Here is a 17,455-nt window from a genome sequence, read left to right on the forward strand (position 1 = left end):
TCGCCCCTGGAGATCACATCTCCTCAGTCACTCAGACTCTTGTTCCCACAAAGGTCATCACCACTGTTTAATTTCTTGAAAACCTCAGTTTGTTCAGCAAATGCCTGCTGAGCACCTGCCGTGTGCCGGGCCCGGGCCAGGCCCTGGGGACTCGGGGATGAGGCCTCACGGTCCTGGCCTCATAAGCCTAAGGGTTCCGGCCTTGAGCCCCCTTCCAGGGCTGGAGGGCGGGTGGGGGGTGTTACTGTCTACGGAGCTCAGGGAGCACGTCACAGCGGAGGGAGGCCTTCCAGGCAGAGATGCACCCGGCCACGGCGGGCGGGCTGGGACTCACGCTGAGCTCTAAAATCTTCTGTGGACCGGCATCCACACGCGTGGTGGTTGTGGACCGCGTGGTGCATAGAGAGCTTTCCTGAACTGCCTGTCACCGGATAACTGTCCCACTTCCTGCAGGACCACAGCCGCTTCGTCAACTGTGTGCGGTTCTCTCCTGATGGGAACAGATTTGCCACAGCCGGGGCCGACGGTCAGGTAAGGGCTGCGGGTCCTGGAGGGAGGGGTTCGTCTCTTGGTCCTCTGCGATGGTTCAGAACAGGCAGACTTAGTAAAGCTGGTGTCGATGTACAGTTCCCTCCTTCCCCCTCCTGGGATGCAGCTCAGTTAAGGGGCTTTGTCCTCAAAGCATGGTAGACCCGTCTCTCCATCTCTCTCTCCTTTTAAAGGAGCTCGAAACTCATCTGTCTCTAGATTCTTTGTTGTAAGAGCCACAGTCTTGATGCCTCCCTCTTGATGGTGGAGCAGGAATGAGGAGCTCATTTAGCGTGCCAGCATGCTGGGCCTCCACACGCGCACGCCTGATCTGCATCTGTTTGTGTTTCCTGAAAGATCTACATCTATGACGGGAAGACGGGGGAGAAATTGTGTGCCCTGGGAGGAAGCAAGGCTCACGACGGCGGCATTTATGCTGTAAGTATGGGTCCGTGTTCACAACGTGGTCTGTGGTCGTGATCGGGCCGTGTCTGCGTTTATTGTCATCTGTACACACGTGTTAAAGTTGGAAGCTTGAGATGGGGGGTTAGAAGTAGGGGCAGTGGCAGAGACCTTCAGGGTCACGTGGGACACGGTGACGTGGCCTGGAGAGGCCCGTGGCCAGGATGCTCATCCTGTCCTTGCCCTGGTGTGTCCCACCACCTTCTGGGCCATCCTCCCTGCTCAGAAATGGGGGCTGTGGACAAGCTGCTGTCTGAGTCTCTTCCCCCTCTGGAGTGCTTGACCCATGACCACCATTTGTTTGAGTAGGTCAGCTGGAGTCCCGATAGCACCCACTTGCTTTCTGCTTCCGGAGACAAAACGTCTAAAATTTGGGACATCAATGTGAACTCTGTTGTCAACACGTTTACCATGGGCTCCAACGTTCTGGACCAGCAGCTGGGCTGCTTGTGGCAGAAGGACCACCTCCTCAGCATCTCCCTGTCCGGCTACATCAATTACCTGGACAAAAACAACCCCAGCAAACCTCTGCGGGTCATCAAGGTATGGCCGGGCTGTGGAGCTGCTGTGTGTGCAGGGGCTGGCTGGAGGGGAGGTGGGCGCCCGGCCAGACGCAGGGCAACTGAGGTGAGGTGAGGTGAGGCCCAGCGGAATGGCAGGATGCTGGTTGCTTTGGGGATGTGAGTTTAGCAGAGGCGGGAGGCCAGATGCCACGTTCCCCTTTGAGCTACCGTGAAGCTGGATGCTCGGGGCCTGGGGTTCAGGGCAGAAGCCCATGCCCCTGCTGTCAGGGGGGATCAGCCTCCCCCAGTTAGGAGGCCACTGGCTGTGTCCGCTCGTGAGGCAGGACCAGGAAGATGCTGAAGCCCAAGACAGGGCACGTCATGGGGCATCACCGCAGACGTGGGTGGCCAGCAGGCCTTGGAGCTGGGCCTTGACAGTGTGCGGGGTTTGAACGTGGGAACGGGTGTGGGCAGGCACTTGTCCTCTGTGGTTAGAGCAGGGCAGGCATGAGGGGGTGTTGGGGAGTGGGAGGAAATGGACAAGTCGGTCCGAGGTGCCGAGGCGTGAGGTTTGGGCAGCGGGGAGTGATTGGACGGCCTGCCTCCCGTCCTCGTCTCCCAGAACGGCTCACTCAAGGTTGGCTGATCACCAGGGTCTGCCCTGAGTGTCCGCTCCAGTGGGGACTGTTCTTGCCCCTCCGTCAGCCCTGGAATTTTTGGCCTCTCAGGAAATCGCAGCCAGACTAGAAGCTCCTGTGTCCTGGGGCCCTGCTGGGGCACTGCCCATGGCAGACCTGCTTCTGCTGGAGGGTGGGCTGCGGTGGGAACTCGGGGTCGGCCTCGCCTGCTCTGTCACCCTGGACGAGCTGTGCCCTCAAGGGAGGGGTTTCCAAGCCCAGCTCCACGCTGCACCCCGTCCTGGTAGCTGAAGCTCCTGGGGCCAAGCCCCAGTGCTTCCTCACAGCCTGCTCGCTCAGCTGCCTCAGGGCTCTGCAGACAGGCTCTGGGAGACGGCTGGGCCCTGCGGGCTTGGGGTTGGCCAGCCTGGGACTGTTCCCCTCAGGCCCAGTGAGGGCCAGCTGCCCGGCCCTGCAGCGCTTTGTACATCCCATCCCACAGTCTCTGAGGTCGTGGCCCTTGTGGACTCGGTGTGCAGATGACCTTGCCCAAAGGAAGGGGCCGAGCCTGGCTGTCTGCCCCCTTAACCCTGTGTGACTAGCTCGTGAGGCCCAGGTGGGCTCGGTGCCTGCTGCATCCCATTCAGGTGGGGCGTTGCTGACGGGAAGGGCTGATCCAGAGCGACAGCTGCTTCGGCCCTCAGTGCTGGCCCTGCACCCTCTGCTTCCACAGAGGTTTATCTGACTTGGCCCTGAGGATGGAGCCATTGGGGCCACTTGCTCCACAGGCTTCCAGCCCAGTGTGATGAGTGTAAAGTGAAGGTGTATACATCCTGGCACAGAGCCCAGGGGAGCTGGGAGGGGTCCCCAGCGCAGTCACTTCTCTGGGCCTCCATGCAATGGGGAGAAATTGCTGGAGAGAGTCAGGCGTTACTGTCCACTTGCTTCCTCTGCCCAGAAGAGCAGCTTCCCGTGAGCCGCCCTGATGCTGGGCTCGGGTGGCTGTCCCAGGCATCGCCCCATGTCTGCTGGCGCCCTGGGAGTGATGGAGGCCTGGGCCTGACTGCTCCCGCTGATGTCACTGTCGCCGACAGCATAGGCGCTACTAGCCAGGCTCCTGTCCCCCACCCCCAGGTCAGCTCAGGAACCTCATGGGCGTTTACAGTTGTCAGAGAAAACATCCCAGCCCTCCTGCGCACACGTGTGAGTCCCGAGCAGTGTTTGGTGCTAATGTCGGGCTGTGAGTGAGCCCAGGAACAAGCTGGAGTTAGAAGAACATAGTTAGAATAGCGGTTCTCAGCCCCGGTGCACCTTGAGATCACCTGGGAGCTTCCGCAAAGGGCTTGATGCCTCTGTACGGGCCCAGTGGGATGCGGTCAGAGGCCAAGACCGTAGGGATGGCTCTTAGGTGCTGGTACTTTTAAGATGCACCCAGGTGACCCTGCGGCTCAAGCTTGAAGGGGCATCAGTCACCTGAGCCAGGCTGCTTGTTAGAACACGGTAGGTGGGCGACACCCCGGCGCTCAGAGGGTTCATCTGTGGGACACGGGAGAGCTCCATTCTTCACAAGTTCCCGGCGAGGCTGCTGCCCTAGGCGGGGGGCGTGCACAAGTCGCCAGGCATCTTGTTGAGCGCAGGTTCTCAGTCTCCAGGCTGCATGGGGCGACACTCCGGGTGAGGCCAGCACTGGTCTGAGGACCACGCTTTTAAGTAGCAGGGCCGGTGGGTTGCTGCCCTGTGGAAAGGACTCGGGGTCTGTTCACTGGTTCTCCCGTCTCTGAGAACGGTGTATACCTTTCTCTGAAGATACACACCACACTGTGGCAACAGTCAGCAAAGCTCAGAGGGACCCGCCTGCCTCTGGTGAGGGGAAAGAACTGTGATTAGACCAAACCTCCGGGTTGTTTCCATCCAAGGAGCAGTTATGGGGGAGGCTAAGTGCCTTTCTTGAAGCAGACAACTGGTTGTAAATGAGTGATCTGGGCCCACCATGTTGCCGGTCGGGGAAATTGTGGGGCCCCAGCCCTGGGACAGCCTCCGGGGGAAGGGGAGAGCTGGGAAAGAAGAAACCTCACGAGCCAGGGGCTGGAGCCGGAGCCGCGAGCTGTGCTCCTGGGTAGAGGATGAACCGTTAGCAGCACCTGGGACCTCCTGGGCCTCCGAGTGGCCTGGGGGTCCCCCTGCTTCTGCAAGGGTTGGTCCCTCCCAAGACTACTCCCCACTACTGCTGCCTCCCCTCGGGTAGGGGCTCACCCTCTGTGGCCGTTTCCTCCTTGTGTGGGGAGGGAGGGTAGCTGGGTCCGTCTGCACAGACCGGGTGCGCTGTTGGGGCTTCCACTAGACCCCCATCCTCCACCCAGGTCGGGTTGAGTGCCTCGGTGGGGAGGCCCGAATGTCGAGGGTTTGAAGGGTTTGTCAGGTGGTCGCTCAGCTTGGGGCTGTTTTGGGCCCACCGGGGCTGTGGCGTTGAGGGCTCTGCCTCCCCTCCCAGGGGCTTAGCCGGTGGAGAGCATTTGACAAGCACAGGCAGGATGGCATGTCCTGAGTCACCCCCCCCGCCTGTCTCCTCCGCAGGGCCACAGCAAATCCATCCAGTGCCTGACGGTGCATAAAAACGGCGGCAAGTCTTACATCTACTCTGGGAGCCACGACGGACACATTAATATCCTTTGACTCACAGCGCTGGCTCTGGGGCCCCTGGCAGGAGAGTCGGGAGTTTCCTGTTCCCACGGTGCCGGAGGCGAGACCAGCCGGCTGGCAGCCACAGGGCTCCTCTGACCGGTCTTGGCTGCCGGGAGGTGCCGTGTCCGTACTCGGGGCCTCCAGCTCCAGGCCGCGGCCTTGACCTGGTGGGTCACGTAGTGCGGCCTTGAATGGTTGCTGGACCTCCCTGAACTTGAGCTGCTTCTCCCCGTCTGTGACCTGGTGTCGGCCTCTTCCCTCTCACGAGCAGCAGCAGAATCGACATGTGTTAGAATCCCAAAGGACTTAGAGCCTTTTGGGAGAGTCCCTTTATTTTAAAAATGGGGAAAGTGTAGCTCAGATGCCTCAAGTGCCTTCCCCAACGTTGCACCGCTTGGCGACGGCTGAGCTGGGCGGGAACCGAACCCCCGCTCCCCGCTGAGGGGCTTTGCAGTCCCTCTGAGACGTTCCCGGCAGCCCATCCAACCTCCTCCTCCCAGGATGGCGACCGTGGGAGGGGTCGTCTGAGGGGCCCGCCTCAGTGCGTGTGTCGTGGCTGCGAGAGAGGCCTGCCCTCGTGCAGCCTGGCTCCTGGTCCGCGGCTGCCCTGCCTCCTGGAGGGGCTGTTCCAGACCCCCTGCTTCTCCCACCTCCGCAGACCCGCCTGGTCTGTAGGGTTTCCTCCCTGGGAAGGTCTCCCTCAGCCCCGAGGGAGGAGGGCAGAGAAGTCACCCTCCACCCCATCATACGTAAGGAGATGGTACAGCGGAGGGTCTTGCCCAGCGTCCCCCCTCCTGGAGCCGCTCCTTCCTCCCCACTCATACGTTAACCTCCTGCGGTATCGATGGCTGGCGGTCCCTTCACAAGACCATGTCAGGAGTGGAATATACATGCAGCTTCCTAAGGGAACAGTCTTCGGTGCAAATGACACTCTCATTTGTTGATGTAAAAAGAGAACCTTGTAACTTAAAACACCTCACACCTGAGCCCCTCGAGCTGAGAGTCCACACGCTGGCCCTGCCCAGGTGGGTCAGCCCCAGGCCCATTTACCTGGTGGCACCTAGGTGGCCATTGGCTGAGCCACGGGGCGCAGCCAGCCTCCTGCTGAGGACCATGGGCTGGACAGCAGGCTAGAAAGAGCCGGGGGAGGGGGGCTGTGTTTTGGCCCAGTTACGCAGGGTCCCAGGGAAAGGTATCTTCCTTCTGAGCCCGCTCTCAGAGGGAGGCGCTGTGCTGTTGCATTGTTACAGGGCCGCGCAGTCCTGTGAACTGCCCGGTTCCTGTTCTGAAGACGGGCGGACTGTGTCTAACTGGGTGTGTGGGGTTGTAAATGGCCTACTGGCCCTCTCCCCAGAACGTCTGCTGCCTGAAATTCGGAGTTGGACATGCACAAGGAGTCCCCCAGGCCCGGGACAAGGGCCTGGCTGCAGCCTCCCTGGGGGGCTCGCGCCACGCCCTGGACGTCAGGCTCTTCCTTAACCCCTGCTCCACATTACTGGGATTCAGAGACGGGGGAGAACGACTCCTTCGCCGGGAAGGGCCACACGAACCAGGTGTCCAGGATGACCGTGGACGAGTGCGGGCAGCTGGTGAGCTGCAGCATGGACGACACGGTGCGGTACACCAACCTCACGCTGCGGGACTACAGGTGAGAGCTGCCTGGGGCCAGTCCGTGCCCCTCCCTGAGCACGTCCCTGGTGAAGCCCTCTGCGGGGCCGGGCTGCTGCCCTGAGCCTCGGCTCATGAGAGGACCCGGGGCAGAGCCACGGCCTGGTCACCCGGTCGCAGGGGCCCATTCACTGGGCCTTGGGGACGCCACACTTGCCAGTTACGTGGAATTTTTCTCCATTTACCATTTTCAAGAAGTTCTTTGCGTGTGCAACTTTTTCTAGTTCGTGTTTTCATAGTTTTAACCAAAAGTAAAGGTAACACAGTTTTCACCAATTAGAAGTACCAGGTTTTTTTATTTTAATTGCCCTGCAGAGGAGACTGGTTATGACTGCGGGCGGGTGGGGTCAGAGCTCAGTTTTGTCTGTGCCCGGGGAGTTCCGGGGTCTCCAACTGGTGGACGTGGGCAGAAGCCAGGACAGGGCAGCTGTGGGGGCGGCACTTGGCACAGATGCGTAGGAACAGGGAGTGATCCCTTCACTTCCTCTCGCCACCCGCTTCCCCTCGTCCCAGCCCCCATCGTGACTCCGCATCTCTCTCCCAGAGGCTGAGTCTTCCCTTACCCCCTCCTGTGTTTTAGCAAAGGCTCATGCAGTAGAGATCAAGGTGGAATTTCCTTGAGTCACCCGAGTGCTGTGGTCCTGCAGTGAGTGTGTATTTACCCACCCTGTGCCCCTGGAGACTGAAATAACGACTTCCTCCTCTCCACAGCGGACAGGGAGTCGTGAAACTGGACATCCAGCCGAAGTGCGTGGCTGTCGGCCCCGGGGGCTACACTGTGGTCGTGTGCATCGGTCAGGTATGGCTCCCACCCGGGTTCAGTTCAGGCTGACGCTGCGCAGTGTCTGGTCCCCGCGTCCCCTCTCAGGCGCATTCAACCCCGTTTCTACTGAGCCCCGTTTGCGTGTGCTGAGGGCTTCCCACGTGTTCACTGAATCCTCTGGAGTCCTATCAGTCAGGCATGGCGTCATCCCCACCTTACAGGTGAGGAAACCAAGGCACAGAGAGTAAGTTGCCCAAAGTCTGCGTCTAGCAAAGGGCCGAGCTGGGATTTGAACCCGGGCAGCCTGGTGAGAGCCTGCGCTCAAGGGTCACGCACCCTGCACATCCCTCGCCCACGAGGCCCACGAGAGGCACGGCCCAGGCAGCTGCGTCCATTCACATTCGAATCCCAGCCCTGTAGCATTGGGGTGGTGTGGCTTCGGGCATTTTCCTCACCCTGTCTGAGCTTTAGTTTTCTCATCCCTCGCAGCTCACGGGGAGGATTATGAGGAAGTGTGTGTCGGGCTCCTTGTGCCATCTCCATGAGCGAGGAGGCTGATAGTGACCGTGACTCCCTGAGGCCACGTGATGGGCGGGTGGCGTAGAGGGCCGCCCCTCAGCACAGGGGGGTCTGGCGTTCAGCCCCGCAGCCTGGGTTCTATTCAAGGCGGTAAGGTCTCTACACGCCGTCTCCTGGAATTTCTGGAACAAAGCACCCTTGACTGAGACCCAAGCCTGACCCACTTTATCCACGATCCTGCTCTGCAGCAGACGCCATCTGTCAGCGGGCTGGGCATCCCAGCGTGCAGATCAGAGGAGGCAGGTGTGACGGAGCCCCTGCCCACTGGCACAAGTGGCAGACCCACCGCCGAAAGCTGTCATTCAGATCTGGCACCCCTCCTCCATTCTGGGAGCTTCAGTGCTTTGGGGAGAGTGGATTCCTGTGTGTCCTAGATAACACGAACCTCCTGTCAAGCAGTTATTGCAGACAGCCTGGGCAGTCAGCAGGGGCGCAAGAGGAATCAAGGGCCGTGAGCGCCTTAGCAAGTGGGGGAAAGACTGGACGAGGACCTTCTAGAAGGACGGGCGGGAAGGCTGCCGCTCCATGGAGGGGGCTCCCCCAGCCTCGTGTCTGAGCACCTGGCCTGTAGGTGAGAGGTGAGACCTTGGGCTCTGCGGCCTTGCTCGGCCTCCCACACTGGCCTCAGATTCCTGTCTGGAGCTGCGGTCGGGACAGGCTGTGGCCTCTGAGGCTCACGCTGGGCTCACGTGGGGAAGTTCAGGGAAGAGCCGCCTGGGGCTCTGCTCGGGAGGGGCTGGCGAGTGCAGGGTCCAACCCCCAGGTTCCAAGGAGTCCAGGGCCCACGGGGTCAGGTGTGACCATTGTCCTGTGATGCACTGTCTCTGCCCTGGTTCCCTAGGGCGTCCTGACCCGAACTCCCCATGGCTGGTCACAGGGTCCGCACAGTGTCCTGGAGGGGCCCGCGATTTTAGGTCAGGGGACAGCCACGTTCAAGTGTTGCCTCTGAGGCAGATTTGGGCCAGTGCCCTCAGGCTTCCCCTGTCAGGTGTAGGTGGGTAAGTGCGCTTCCGGAGTCGGGCAGGTGATGCAGGTGAATGTTTCTCAAGGTGCGTTTTCTGTAGCAAATTTGCGGGAGGGTGCTGCCGCCCATCCGCCTGGTGCTTCTTTGCCTCCCCTACCTGACAGCACAGCCCGCAACGCACCCCGAGGGCGGGGAGGGGCCTGCTTGCCCTTGGGACAGCTGGTGGTTTGAGCAGGGATGTGATGGCGTGAAGCCAGAGCTGTCACAGAGGCTACCCTGTTGGGGACGGTCCAGTGAATTAGAACCAGGAGGGTGTAGCGAGGGGCGAGAGGGGGTGAGGACGTGGAAGGTCACCGTGCCAGGCGGCCTTGGGCTGTGCGCCAGAGGGCAAAGGCACACTGTGGCTGCCAGGGCGGGGCTTTGGGACCCCATGGCCCTGAGAGCTGCGGGGCTTGCATCTCATTTGCTCCTATTCACCGGGAGGTGACCCTGCCATGCCAGGGACAGACACACCGCGCTTAGTTAGGCGCGTGGCTCCCACACGGTGGGCTGTAGCTGCTGTTTTTGTTTGCCTTTGCTAGGCCCGGTGTTTATTCTGAGCCCTGCATTCCGTCTCCGTGACGTCTAGGCACTGCTGGGTTCTTACCCCTAGGAGGCCAAGGCTCAGTTCAGTTCATGAACCGGTGTGTGTGACCCATCCCATCCCCTCCACCCCGCCAACCCCAGCAGCAGGGGGCTGAGCCGGGCCATCAGGGCGCCTCAGTGGGGCCTGCACACCCGGGCGCTCAGCCCCGTCCGTGGACCGTGTGCTGCCCTGTCAAGTAGGAGGGAGCCAAGGCAGGTGCTGCCTGGGACAGCGCAAGGGGGTGGTGCACTGGGTGCCTCGGGCCACTTCACCGTGAGCCGTCTGTCCTGTCCTCCCTTCCCTTCCGGGGCTGAGGGCTAGCGGAGAGCCTCGCGGCGCTGTTGCCTACCTGCTGTAGTCAGCACCTGGGTTCCCTCCCAGCAGGTGGGGTGCCAGCCCTGTGTCCCTGGGCTGCGGGGACTCACGCACGGACATCATCAGTTTTTTCACACACCACGGGTCAAGGTCGCAAAGGGTGTTTTTTGGACCCGAGAAGCCAGAACTTGGAAGTCTAGCCTGTCCTGTTCATTTCCCGTGTCAGCTTATAGCTTCACCACTTCCGAGGGCTGCGTCCTCTTGAACCCGTGAGAACTCGGCTCTGTAAAGATCATTTATCACATTCCACGTAGAGTTGGAGGAACCAAAGTTCAGGCGTCAGATGGCTTTTGACGAAGCCCGTGCGGGTGGCGATAACAGCACCATTCATATTGACAGATGAGGGAGAAACACCACAGGGCCGGGGCCAGTCCCACTTAGTGTGGCTGGAGCCCCAACCTGGCCCCCAAAAGGTTGAAGATGGAGCCCAGCCCGGGCCTGGGCCGTCGGTCCTGGGGCCTCTCTCTAACGGCTGCCTGTGTGTTTCCCAGATCGTCCTGCTGAAGGATCAGAGGAAGTGCTTCAGCATCGACAGCCCCGGCTATGAGCCCGAGGTGGTGGCTGTGCACCCGGGTGGCGAGACGGTGGCCATCGGGGGTGCGGTAAGGCCCTGTCCCCACACCCTCCGCCCTGGGGTATGTGGCCGGGCTGGGGGCACTGTGAGCTGTGTGAGTGCCGGGCTGCCTCAGGGCAGGAGGGATGGCTGCGGGAACCAGCTGGGGTGCCTCCTGCCACCCAAGTGAGAGCCTCCCTGGGCTGCCCTGCGAGGCCACCCTCCCGGACCCAGGCTGCCAGCCCCAGGTGACACGGCAGCCTCCCGGGAGACCAAGGGTCCCGGGCAGTGAGGCGGGCTCTGCTGGGGTGCGGGTACAGGGCAGGGATGCCTTGGCCTGGGGAGCTCGTGGATGGAGCACGTGTAAAAGGAGTTGCGTCCCGAGCCGGGCTCGCTGTGCTCAGGGAGGCGACAGGAGATTCTTCACACCCGTGAAGTGGAGTGCCAGCCTGAGGGTTTTAGTTCCCCTTGAGTCTGACTTCCTGTTGCCCGCATCCTGGCTGCTCCTCTGTCCCCTGCTCTTTCCCCTCATTTCCTGGCCCCCGAGGAGAGATGCCTGGACCCTACGAGGATGGGGCGTTTGCTAGGAGCCGGGCTCGACAGAGCAGGGAGAGGAGCCTGGTGCCTGAGGGCACCTGCCGGGTGTGGGGTACAGGGCACGGGCAGATGGCTCCGGCCGAGGACAGTCAGGGCAGATGAGGGGCCCTTGTTGGAGAGGTAACTCGTGTACAGGTGCTTCTCAGAGCTTCGCCTGTGGACGCCTGCGCTGGAACTTACTGGAGTTTTTGTGGGAAGAGCAGACTCGTGAACCCCCAAACACGCAGAATCACAATTGGGGGGTTCTGCGTTTTAATGTAATTTTAATGTAATAATTAAACTTATCTTAATGTAACTCTGCCCACTGTGCCTGTGCAACCACGAGAGCTGCCGCAGGGCTGTAGGAGTTGCCCTCTGGTGCCAGGGGGACAAAGGAGCAGCTCTCCTGGCACAGGAGCCAGCACGTGGGCAGGTGGCCGAGCCAGGGCAGTGGTTAGGAAGAAAGGCGCTGCTGCTTATTGATACCCTGGTGCCTCCCTCCAAAAAGAAGGACGTCAGGGGAGCGTGTGTTTGTGTGTGTGTGTGTGTGCGCGCATGCGTGCGTGTGCGCACGCACTCACGTGTCAGGAGTGACTCACTGCCCCTCTGTCCTCCCACAGGATGGGAACGTCCGCCTATACTCCATCCTGGGCAGCACGCTGAAGGAGGAGGGCAAGCTCCTGGAGGCCAAGGGCCCTGTGACGGACCTGGCGTATTCCCATGACGGCGCCTTCCTCGCCGTGTGCGACGCCAACAAAGTTGTCACGGTCTTCAGCACTGCTGACGGCTACTCGGTGAGTGGGCAGGCCCCCTTCCCTGTCTCCACACTGGGCAGCGCAGACGGCTGGAGGGGGCCCTGGCATCTCTCCCCTGTCGTCACCGACCGGGCGGGTGCCCAGGACACGCAGCTTCGTTGCTCCTAGAGCGTGAATGACATGGGAAAAGGAGACTTACCCTGCAGTCCAGCAGTTTGTGGGCCCGGGACAGAACAGCTGTCAAAAGGTTAGGGGCCTGGGCAGCAGCAAGGCTGCTGTGGAATCGGGCTGGTTGGCTCACTTGGGCGGCAGCAAGGCTGCTGTGGAATCGGGCTGGTTGGCTCACCTGGCGGCCTGGTTCAGTGACTTCTGGAGCCTTATTTTTCTCTTCTGTCAAAAGGCTTAGGCTAGATTTTTTTTTTTTTTTCCCTTGAATCTCACTGCTGCTTCAAGTCCTATAAAGTGTGAGCGCTGGTCGTCCGGATGTGGCCTTGCACTCAGGGGCGGGTGGGTTCCCTAGCGGTGTATGGGTGAGAGAGAGGACCCGGTTGCCAAGGCCCTGGAAGCTCATCCCGCTCTGAGCAGGACAGCCAAGGACACTGTCGTGTGAGGTGTGAGAGTGCCCATGTGTCACCAGCCAACCCTGTTGGGCAGTGTTAGTCGCATTTCACAAACAAGACTGCGCTCTGGAGGGATTCGGTCACCCGCTGGGTGTGACTGGACCACAGGGTGTGGGGCAGATGGAGCGTCCTCCAGTCCTTCCCATGGAGTCAGCCTGGCCCCCTCCCCCCAATCTCCAACACTTAGGACAGTTTTGAAATCTACAGCGGAGTCAAAAGAATTTACCACCTAGATTCTACCATTACCATTTTACTATGTCACGTTATCCATCTAGTAATCTAATATTTTAGTGCATTTAAAGTAAATTACAGGCATCTGTATAATATATCAGCCTACATATTATTAACTAGAGTTTAGTAGTTTTATCTTTGGCTGTAAAATTTACATATAATGAAGGATGAGTGGGAACATAAGTATACACCAGCGCTGTGCATATGCCTGCACCTGCACGTACGCCCACACCTCCATTAACATAAAGAACACGTCATGTCCCAGGAGGTTCCTTCCACCTCAGTATCACATTTATCAGATTCTGCATTTATCACACTTTAAGCAATTTCATTTGCCCCCTCCCTAGGCTGAGAGCTCTGTGCAGGCGAATGGGCACATCTGGCCCATGTGATAGATGCTATAAGGGCAGCCCTGGAGTCCCGGGTCCTGGGGGGCACGGTGGCTACTGTTTGATCTTGGGCTGCCCCTTTCTGTGCCTTCAAGCAGTGGGCACCCTGGGGTTGTTACAAGGAGTCAGTGAGTTGGTGAGAGTTTCAGAAGCCAGGCACAGAGAAAGCGTTTCATGAGCACTGGCCCTCGTGAAGGTTAGGTGACGTGCTGCCCACTCACTCTGGCCTGAACCCTGACCCGCTACCTGTTTTTAATCTGCACCCAGGAGAACAACGTTTTCTATGGACACCACGCGAAGATCGTCTGCCTGGCCTGGTCTCCAGACAACGAGCACTTCGCCTCGGGCGGCATGGACATGATGGTGTACGTGTGGACCCTGAGTGACCCCGAGACCAGGGTCAAGATCCAAGGTGATTCACGCGCCCTCCTCGGCTCCCCAGGCAGCTCCGGAGAGGTGTCCCCAGGGCTCGAGGGTCCCTTCTGTGCTTCAGGGAGGTGGCCTCAAGGAAGCCTGGCGCTCCAGCAAACATCAGCTCTGCTGGTCTGGGCAGAGGACGCCCGTGTGCCCAGCGTGAAAGCAGGTGGTCTCGGTTTCTGGGACACACACTGAGTAAAAGGGTTTTCCTGGCATCTCCTTTGTCTTAGTCTGTTTGGGCCTCTGTCACAAAATACCCCAGACTAGGCAGCCCCTAAAGCACAGAAGTCTACTGCTCACGGTTGCGGAGGCTGAAGTCGAGGATTGGGTGTCAGCTTGGCCGGGAAAGGGTCCTCTTCCAGGTCACAGACTTCTCGTCAAGTGTCCTCACGTGGTGGAAGGGGCCTCTTGTATAAGAGCGCTCATCCCACTTGTGACCTAGGTAGGCTCCTCCCAAACGCACCACCTCCTACACCGTCACCTTGGACATTAGATTTCTAATTTAGGAATTCTGGGGGGACACAAACATTCAGACTGTAATACCTGCTTTCTCCCACCCACCCCACCCCCCTTCAATATAAACTCATAACTGGGTTCTCACTCTAGGACAGTAGTGTCCAATAGAAGTATAACAAGAACCACACGTGGACTTGACATTTTCCCAGCAGCCACATTTAAAACAGAAACAGGTGCAATTATTAACAGTAAGTTTTATTTAACCCAACATATTTCCACATGTGGCAGTAGCTCACTTCAGGGGCACTGTAGTCACATTTGGCTCATGGCCCTGGTGGGGACCCTACCCACCCAGGGTGGATCTCAGATCTCCTGTTCCCGTGTCACCATCTCACATGGGCTCTGGTCCCTTTCCATCCATTCTTTACCTGACAGGCAGCCTTTTGTCTTGAACGTAAGTGGGATCCTTTCCTATTCAAAAATTGTTCTGTTTCAACCCCACAGAGCTTTTTACCATGCCCAGCAGGGGGAGGGAGGGGACCAGCAAGCTGACCCCAAGTGGGTGGGTAGGCGGTTGGTCCAGGATGGAGGAGGGGACAGAGCAGACTCAGATGGGCCATCCTGGTCTCCACAGAAAGCAGCAGTTTTGTAGTAAGACTCAGACTCGAGCAAGTTCAAGAGGCAGCAAGAGCTCGCAGGGTAGCGGGTGGAAAGTCCGGTCCTTGTCTGGGCCGTGGGGTCACAGGTCACTGACGTGCATTGGCCTGAGGTCGGGCTGTTGTGTGCACAGGTACCCCAGCCTTGTGTTTCTCAACGTTTTATTCCTCATCTCCCCATTTTAACACCACAGATATACTGTGCACTGTTTGTGTATTGTCTGTACATTGTTGCTTTATGCATAGAAAGACTTGTTCACCCCCTGTGGGGAGGGGCAGTTTTGCCTCCAAGGGGCATTTGTGGTTGTCAGGACTGTGCTGGCGCTGGGAGCTGCAGCCAGGATCGCTGCTGGTCAGGGAGTGTCAGTGGTGGGGGGCTGAGAACACCTGCTTCCCCTCCCATTACCCAGACGCTCCCCACTGAGAAGAGGAAAGGGGTCTGGTTGACCAGGATCCTGCTGGGTTTCTCGGTGGCCCTGTGGGTGATCTCGGCCCGGGTTTCCCATCTTCTGGTCTGAGGTACCTGTGGGAGCAGAGCTCCTGGGTTTGGCTCAGAACGCATGTTCTTTCTCCCCAGATGCGCACCGGCTCCACCACGTGAGCAGCCTGGCCTGGCTGGACGAGCACACGCTGGTCACGACCTCCCACGACGCCTCTGTCAAAGAGTGGACAATCGCCTACTGAGGAGTCCTCCTCGGGACCAACGGAATCAGGGACTTGGGTTGAACGCAGCTCCACAGTCACTTCTGTGTCCCGCCCTTGCCCCGCCCCCACCCTGCCCCTGGGGGAGGGGCCTCACCTCGTGCCCGCCCTCGGCCCCGCCCCCTGGGAGGACCCTGCCTCCTCCCCGCCTGCCCCGCTCGCAGGGTGATGCTGTCTGTACAAGTCCTTCTGAAAGCTTTAGACGGTGACAGTTTGCACATGGAAAATAAAGTGAGCACTTCAACCACGTGTGGCGCGTGACTCAAACCCACCGCCTGCCCGCGCAGAACATTCCAGAGGCAGAGCCTCCAAAGCACACAGACCCGCCTGTGGCTCCGGGGGGGTTGCATCCCCTCCCACTCCCCACCTGCGGGTCCTTCCTGGCCGGCAGGGCGGATGCTGTAGAGCAAGTGGTGCTCGTTCAGGGCCAATGGGCGCACATGGAACCCGTGTTTCACTGTCAGTTTCTGTGCTTGATTTTGAGAATGGAATCGTGGGGATTTTTTTTTTTTAATGTATCTTAACTGATGTCTCTCAGTGTTTATGGCGCTGCCTCTAGGCTTTTAGATCCCTAGTTAGCAGGACGGGGAGGCATCCTGGTCACCGGTTCACTCTCGTGCTTTGATGTTTTCCTGTCTTTCTATCCCCCTCTGTTCCCGAGAGCAAAGATTAATTTAAAGGCAAAGATGGAGTCACTGTAAACTAACCTGTCCTCATTTACACCTTCCTTTTCTTTTCCAGTGCAGAAATTAAAATAAGTATAAAGCACGGTGATTTGGAGTTTCTTTGCGAATGTCGGAATCACTGGTAAAATGCTGGCACTTGTGAAAACACTTTGAGCGCTTTAAGAGTTTAGATGGAGAAATAATTAAATACCTTTTCTCTTCATTGTGGGTCGCTGACTTTGTGTGACAGGGACACGTGGGGGCGGGGGACTGGGAAGCTGCTTGGAACCCCATGGCTTGGGTATCTCACCAGCCTGCAGCCTCAGGGGATGGTTTGGGAAGGCATGGGACCTAGGGATCCCCTCCCATCCTGACTCCCCAATCACTGTGTGACCTGGGCCATCACACTTCTCTGCACCTAGATTTGTGAACTGAAAGCACTGGACCAGGTGAGATTGATCCATCCTGCCTGATTCTCAAGTCCTGTGGCAGTTAGGGACTTTTCTGGTACTGCCTTCGAAAATAAGGAATAGTATGCATTCCGATGTTGAAAAAAACGAAATTCCCAAGCATTCAAATTAATAATGGTAAGACTGGGCTTCCCTGGTGGCGCAGTGGTTGAGAGTCCGCCTGCCGATGCAGGGAAAATGGGTTCATGCCCCAGTCCGGGAAGATCCCACATGCCACGGAGCGGCTGGGCCCGTGAGCCATTGCCGCTGAGCCTGTGTGTCCGGAGCCTGTGCTCCGCAACGGGAGAGGCCACAACAGTGAGAGGCCCGCGTACCGCCAAAAAAAAAAAAAAGTAAGACCATCTTATTCTTGGCTAGAAAGATAACATCATAAAGATGTCTATAAATTTTCAGTCCCGATAAAAATTTTCCCCCTTCTGTTCTCTTATTGCCGCTACAGTTCATATATAAAAAGAAGCTAAAAATGGAAAAGAAGTTGGGGCCACCACAGGACACAAAGTACAGGACTGTGCTTTGTGTCCTGTGTGTGTTTGGACTGGGGTCAGGTACCTTTCACATCAGTGGGGAAATAGCTATTCAGTAAACTGTGGAAATAGCTATTCAGTAAACTGGAGAAAACTGGTTAACAATCTGAAAAAGTAGGATCACTTGTTTTGTCCTTACACCAGATGCAAGATCTAAAAGTAGATCCAAGTTTTGAAATTTAAATCATGGAGCTGAAGAGTGCTGGAAGAAAACATGCAACCTGTATAGTCACACAAACCTGAGTGTTTCTAAAAATGACAAAACGGTCAAGGAGAAAATATTGGTACATTTGACTTTTTTTTTTTTAATTTATTTATTTTTGGCTGCATTGGGTCTTCATTGCTGCGTGCAGGCTTTCTCTAGTTGCAGCAAGTGGGGCTACTCTTCATTGCTGTACACAGGCTTCTCATTGCAGTGGCTTCTCTTGTTGTGGAGCACGGGCTCTAGAGCGCAGGCTCAGTAGTTGTGGCGCATGGGCTTAGTTGCTCCGCGGCATGTGGGATCTTCCCGGACCAGGGATCGAACCCGTGTCCCCTGCGTTGGCAGGTGGATTCTTAACCACTGCACCACCAGGGAAGTCCCTGACTTTAAATCTACATTGAAGGAGGAAAAAAAAAACACCATAAAACGTTAAAATATGGCAAATGACACCCAATACCTTCAACACGTGCCAG

At 58.1% G+C, this 17,455-nt stretch overlaps 1 protein-coding gene across 1 annotated transcript in view; it reads left to right on the top strand.

Annotated features, from left to right (window-relative positions):
- WDR1 (WD repeat domain 1) overlaps nt 1–15,889 on the top strand; it is a 39,660-nt gene extending 23,771 nt beyond the window's left edge. The window contains exons 6-15 of the mRNA XM_049709442.1: nt 454–531; nt 886–966; nt 1,300–1,533; nt 4,685–4,777; nt 6,289–6,440; nt 7,172–7,259; nt 10,258–10,368; nt 11,516–11,689; nt 13,158–13,302; nt 14,997–15,889. Of these exons, the coding sequence (XP_049565399.1) occupies nt 454–531; nt 886–966; nt 1,300–1,533; nt 4,685–4,777; nt 6,289–6,440; nt 7,172–7,259; nt 10,258–10,368; nt 11,516–11,689; nt 13,158–13,302; nt 14,997–15,103 (1,263 nt within the window). The 3' untranslated portion in view covers nt 15,104–15,889. The remainder of the gene's footprint in view (nt 1–453; nt 532–885; nt 967–1,299; nt 1,534–4,684; nt 4,778–6,288; nt 6,441–7,171; nt 7,260–10,257; nt 10,369–11,515; nt 11,690–13,157; nt 13,303–14,996) is intronic.
- Nucleotides 15,890–17,455: the final 1,566 nt, after the last annotated feature.

This window comes from Orcinus orca, chromosome 4, assembly GCF_937001465.1.
Source record: "Orcinus orca chromosome 4, mOrcOrc1.1, whole genome shotgun sequence".
Classification (NCBI taxonomy): Eukaryota; Metazoa; Chordata; class Mammalia; order Artiodactyla; family Delphinidae; genus Orcinus; species Orcinus orca.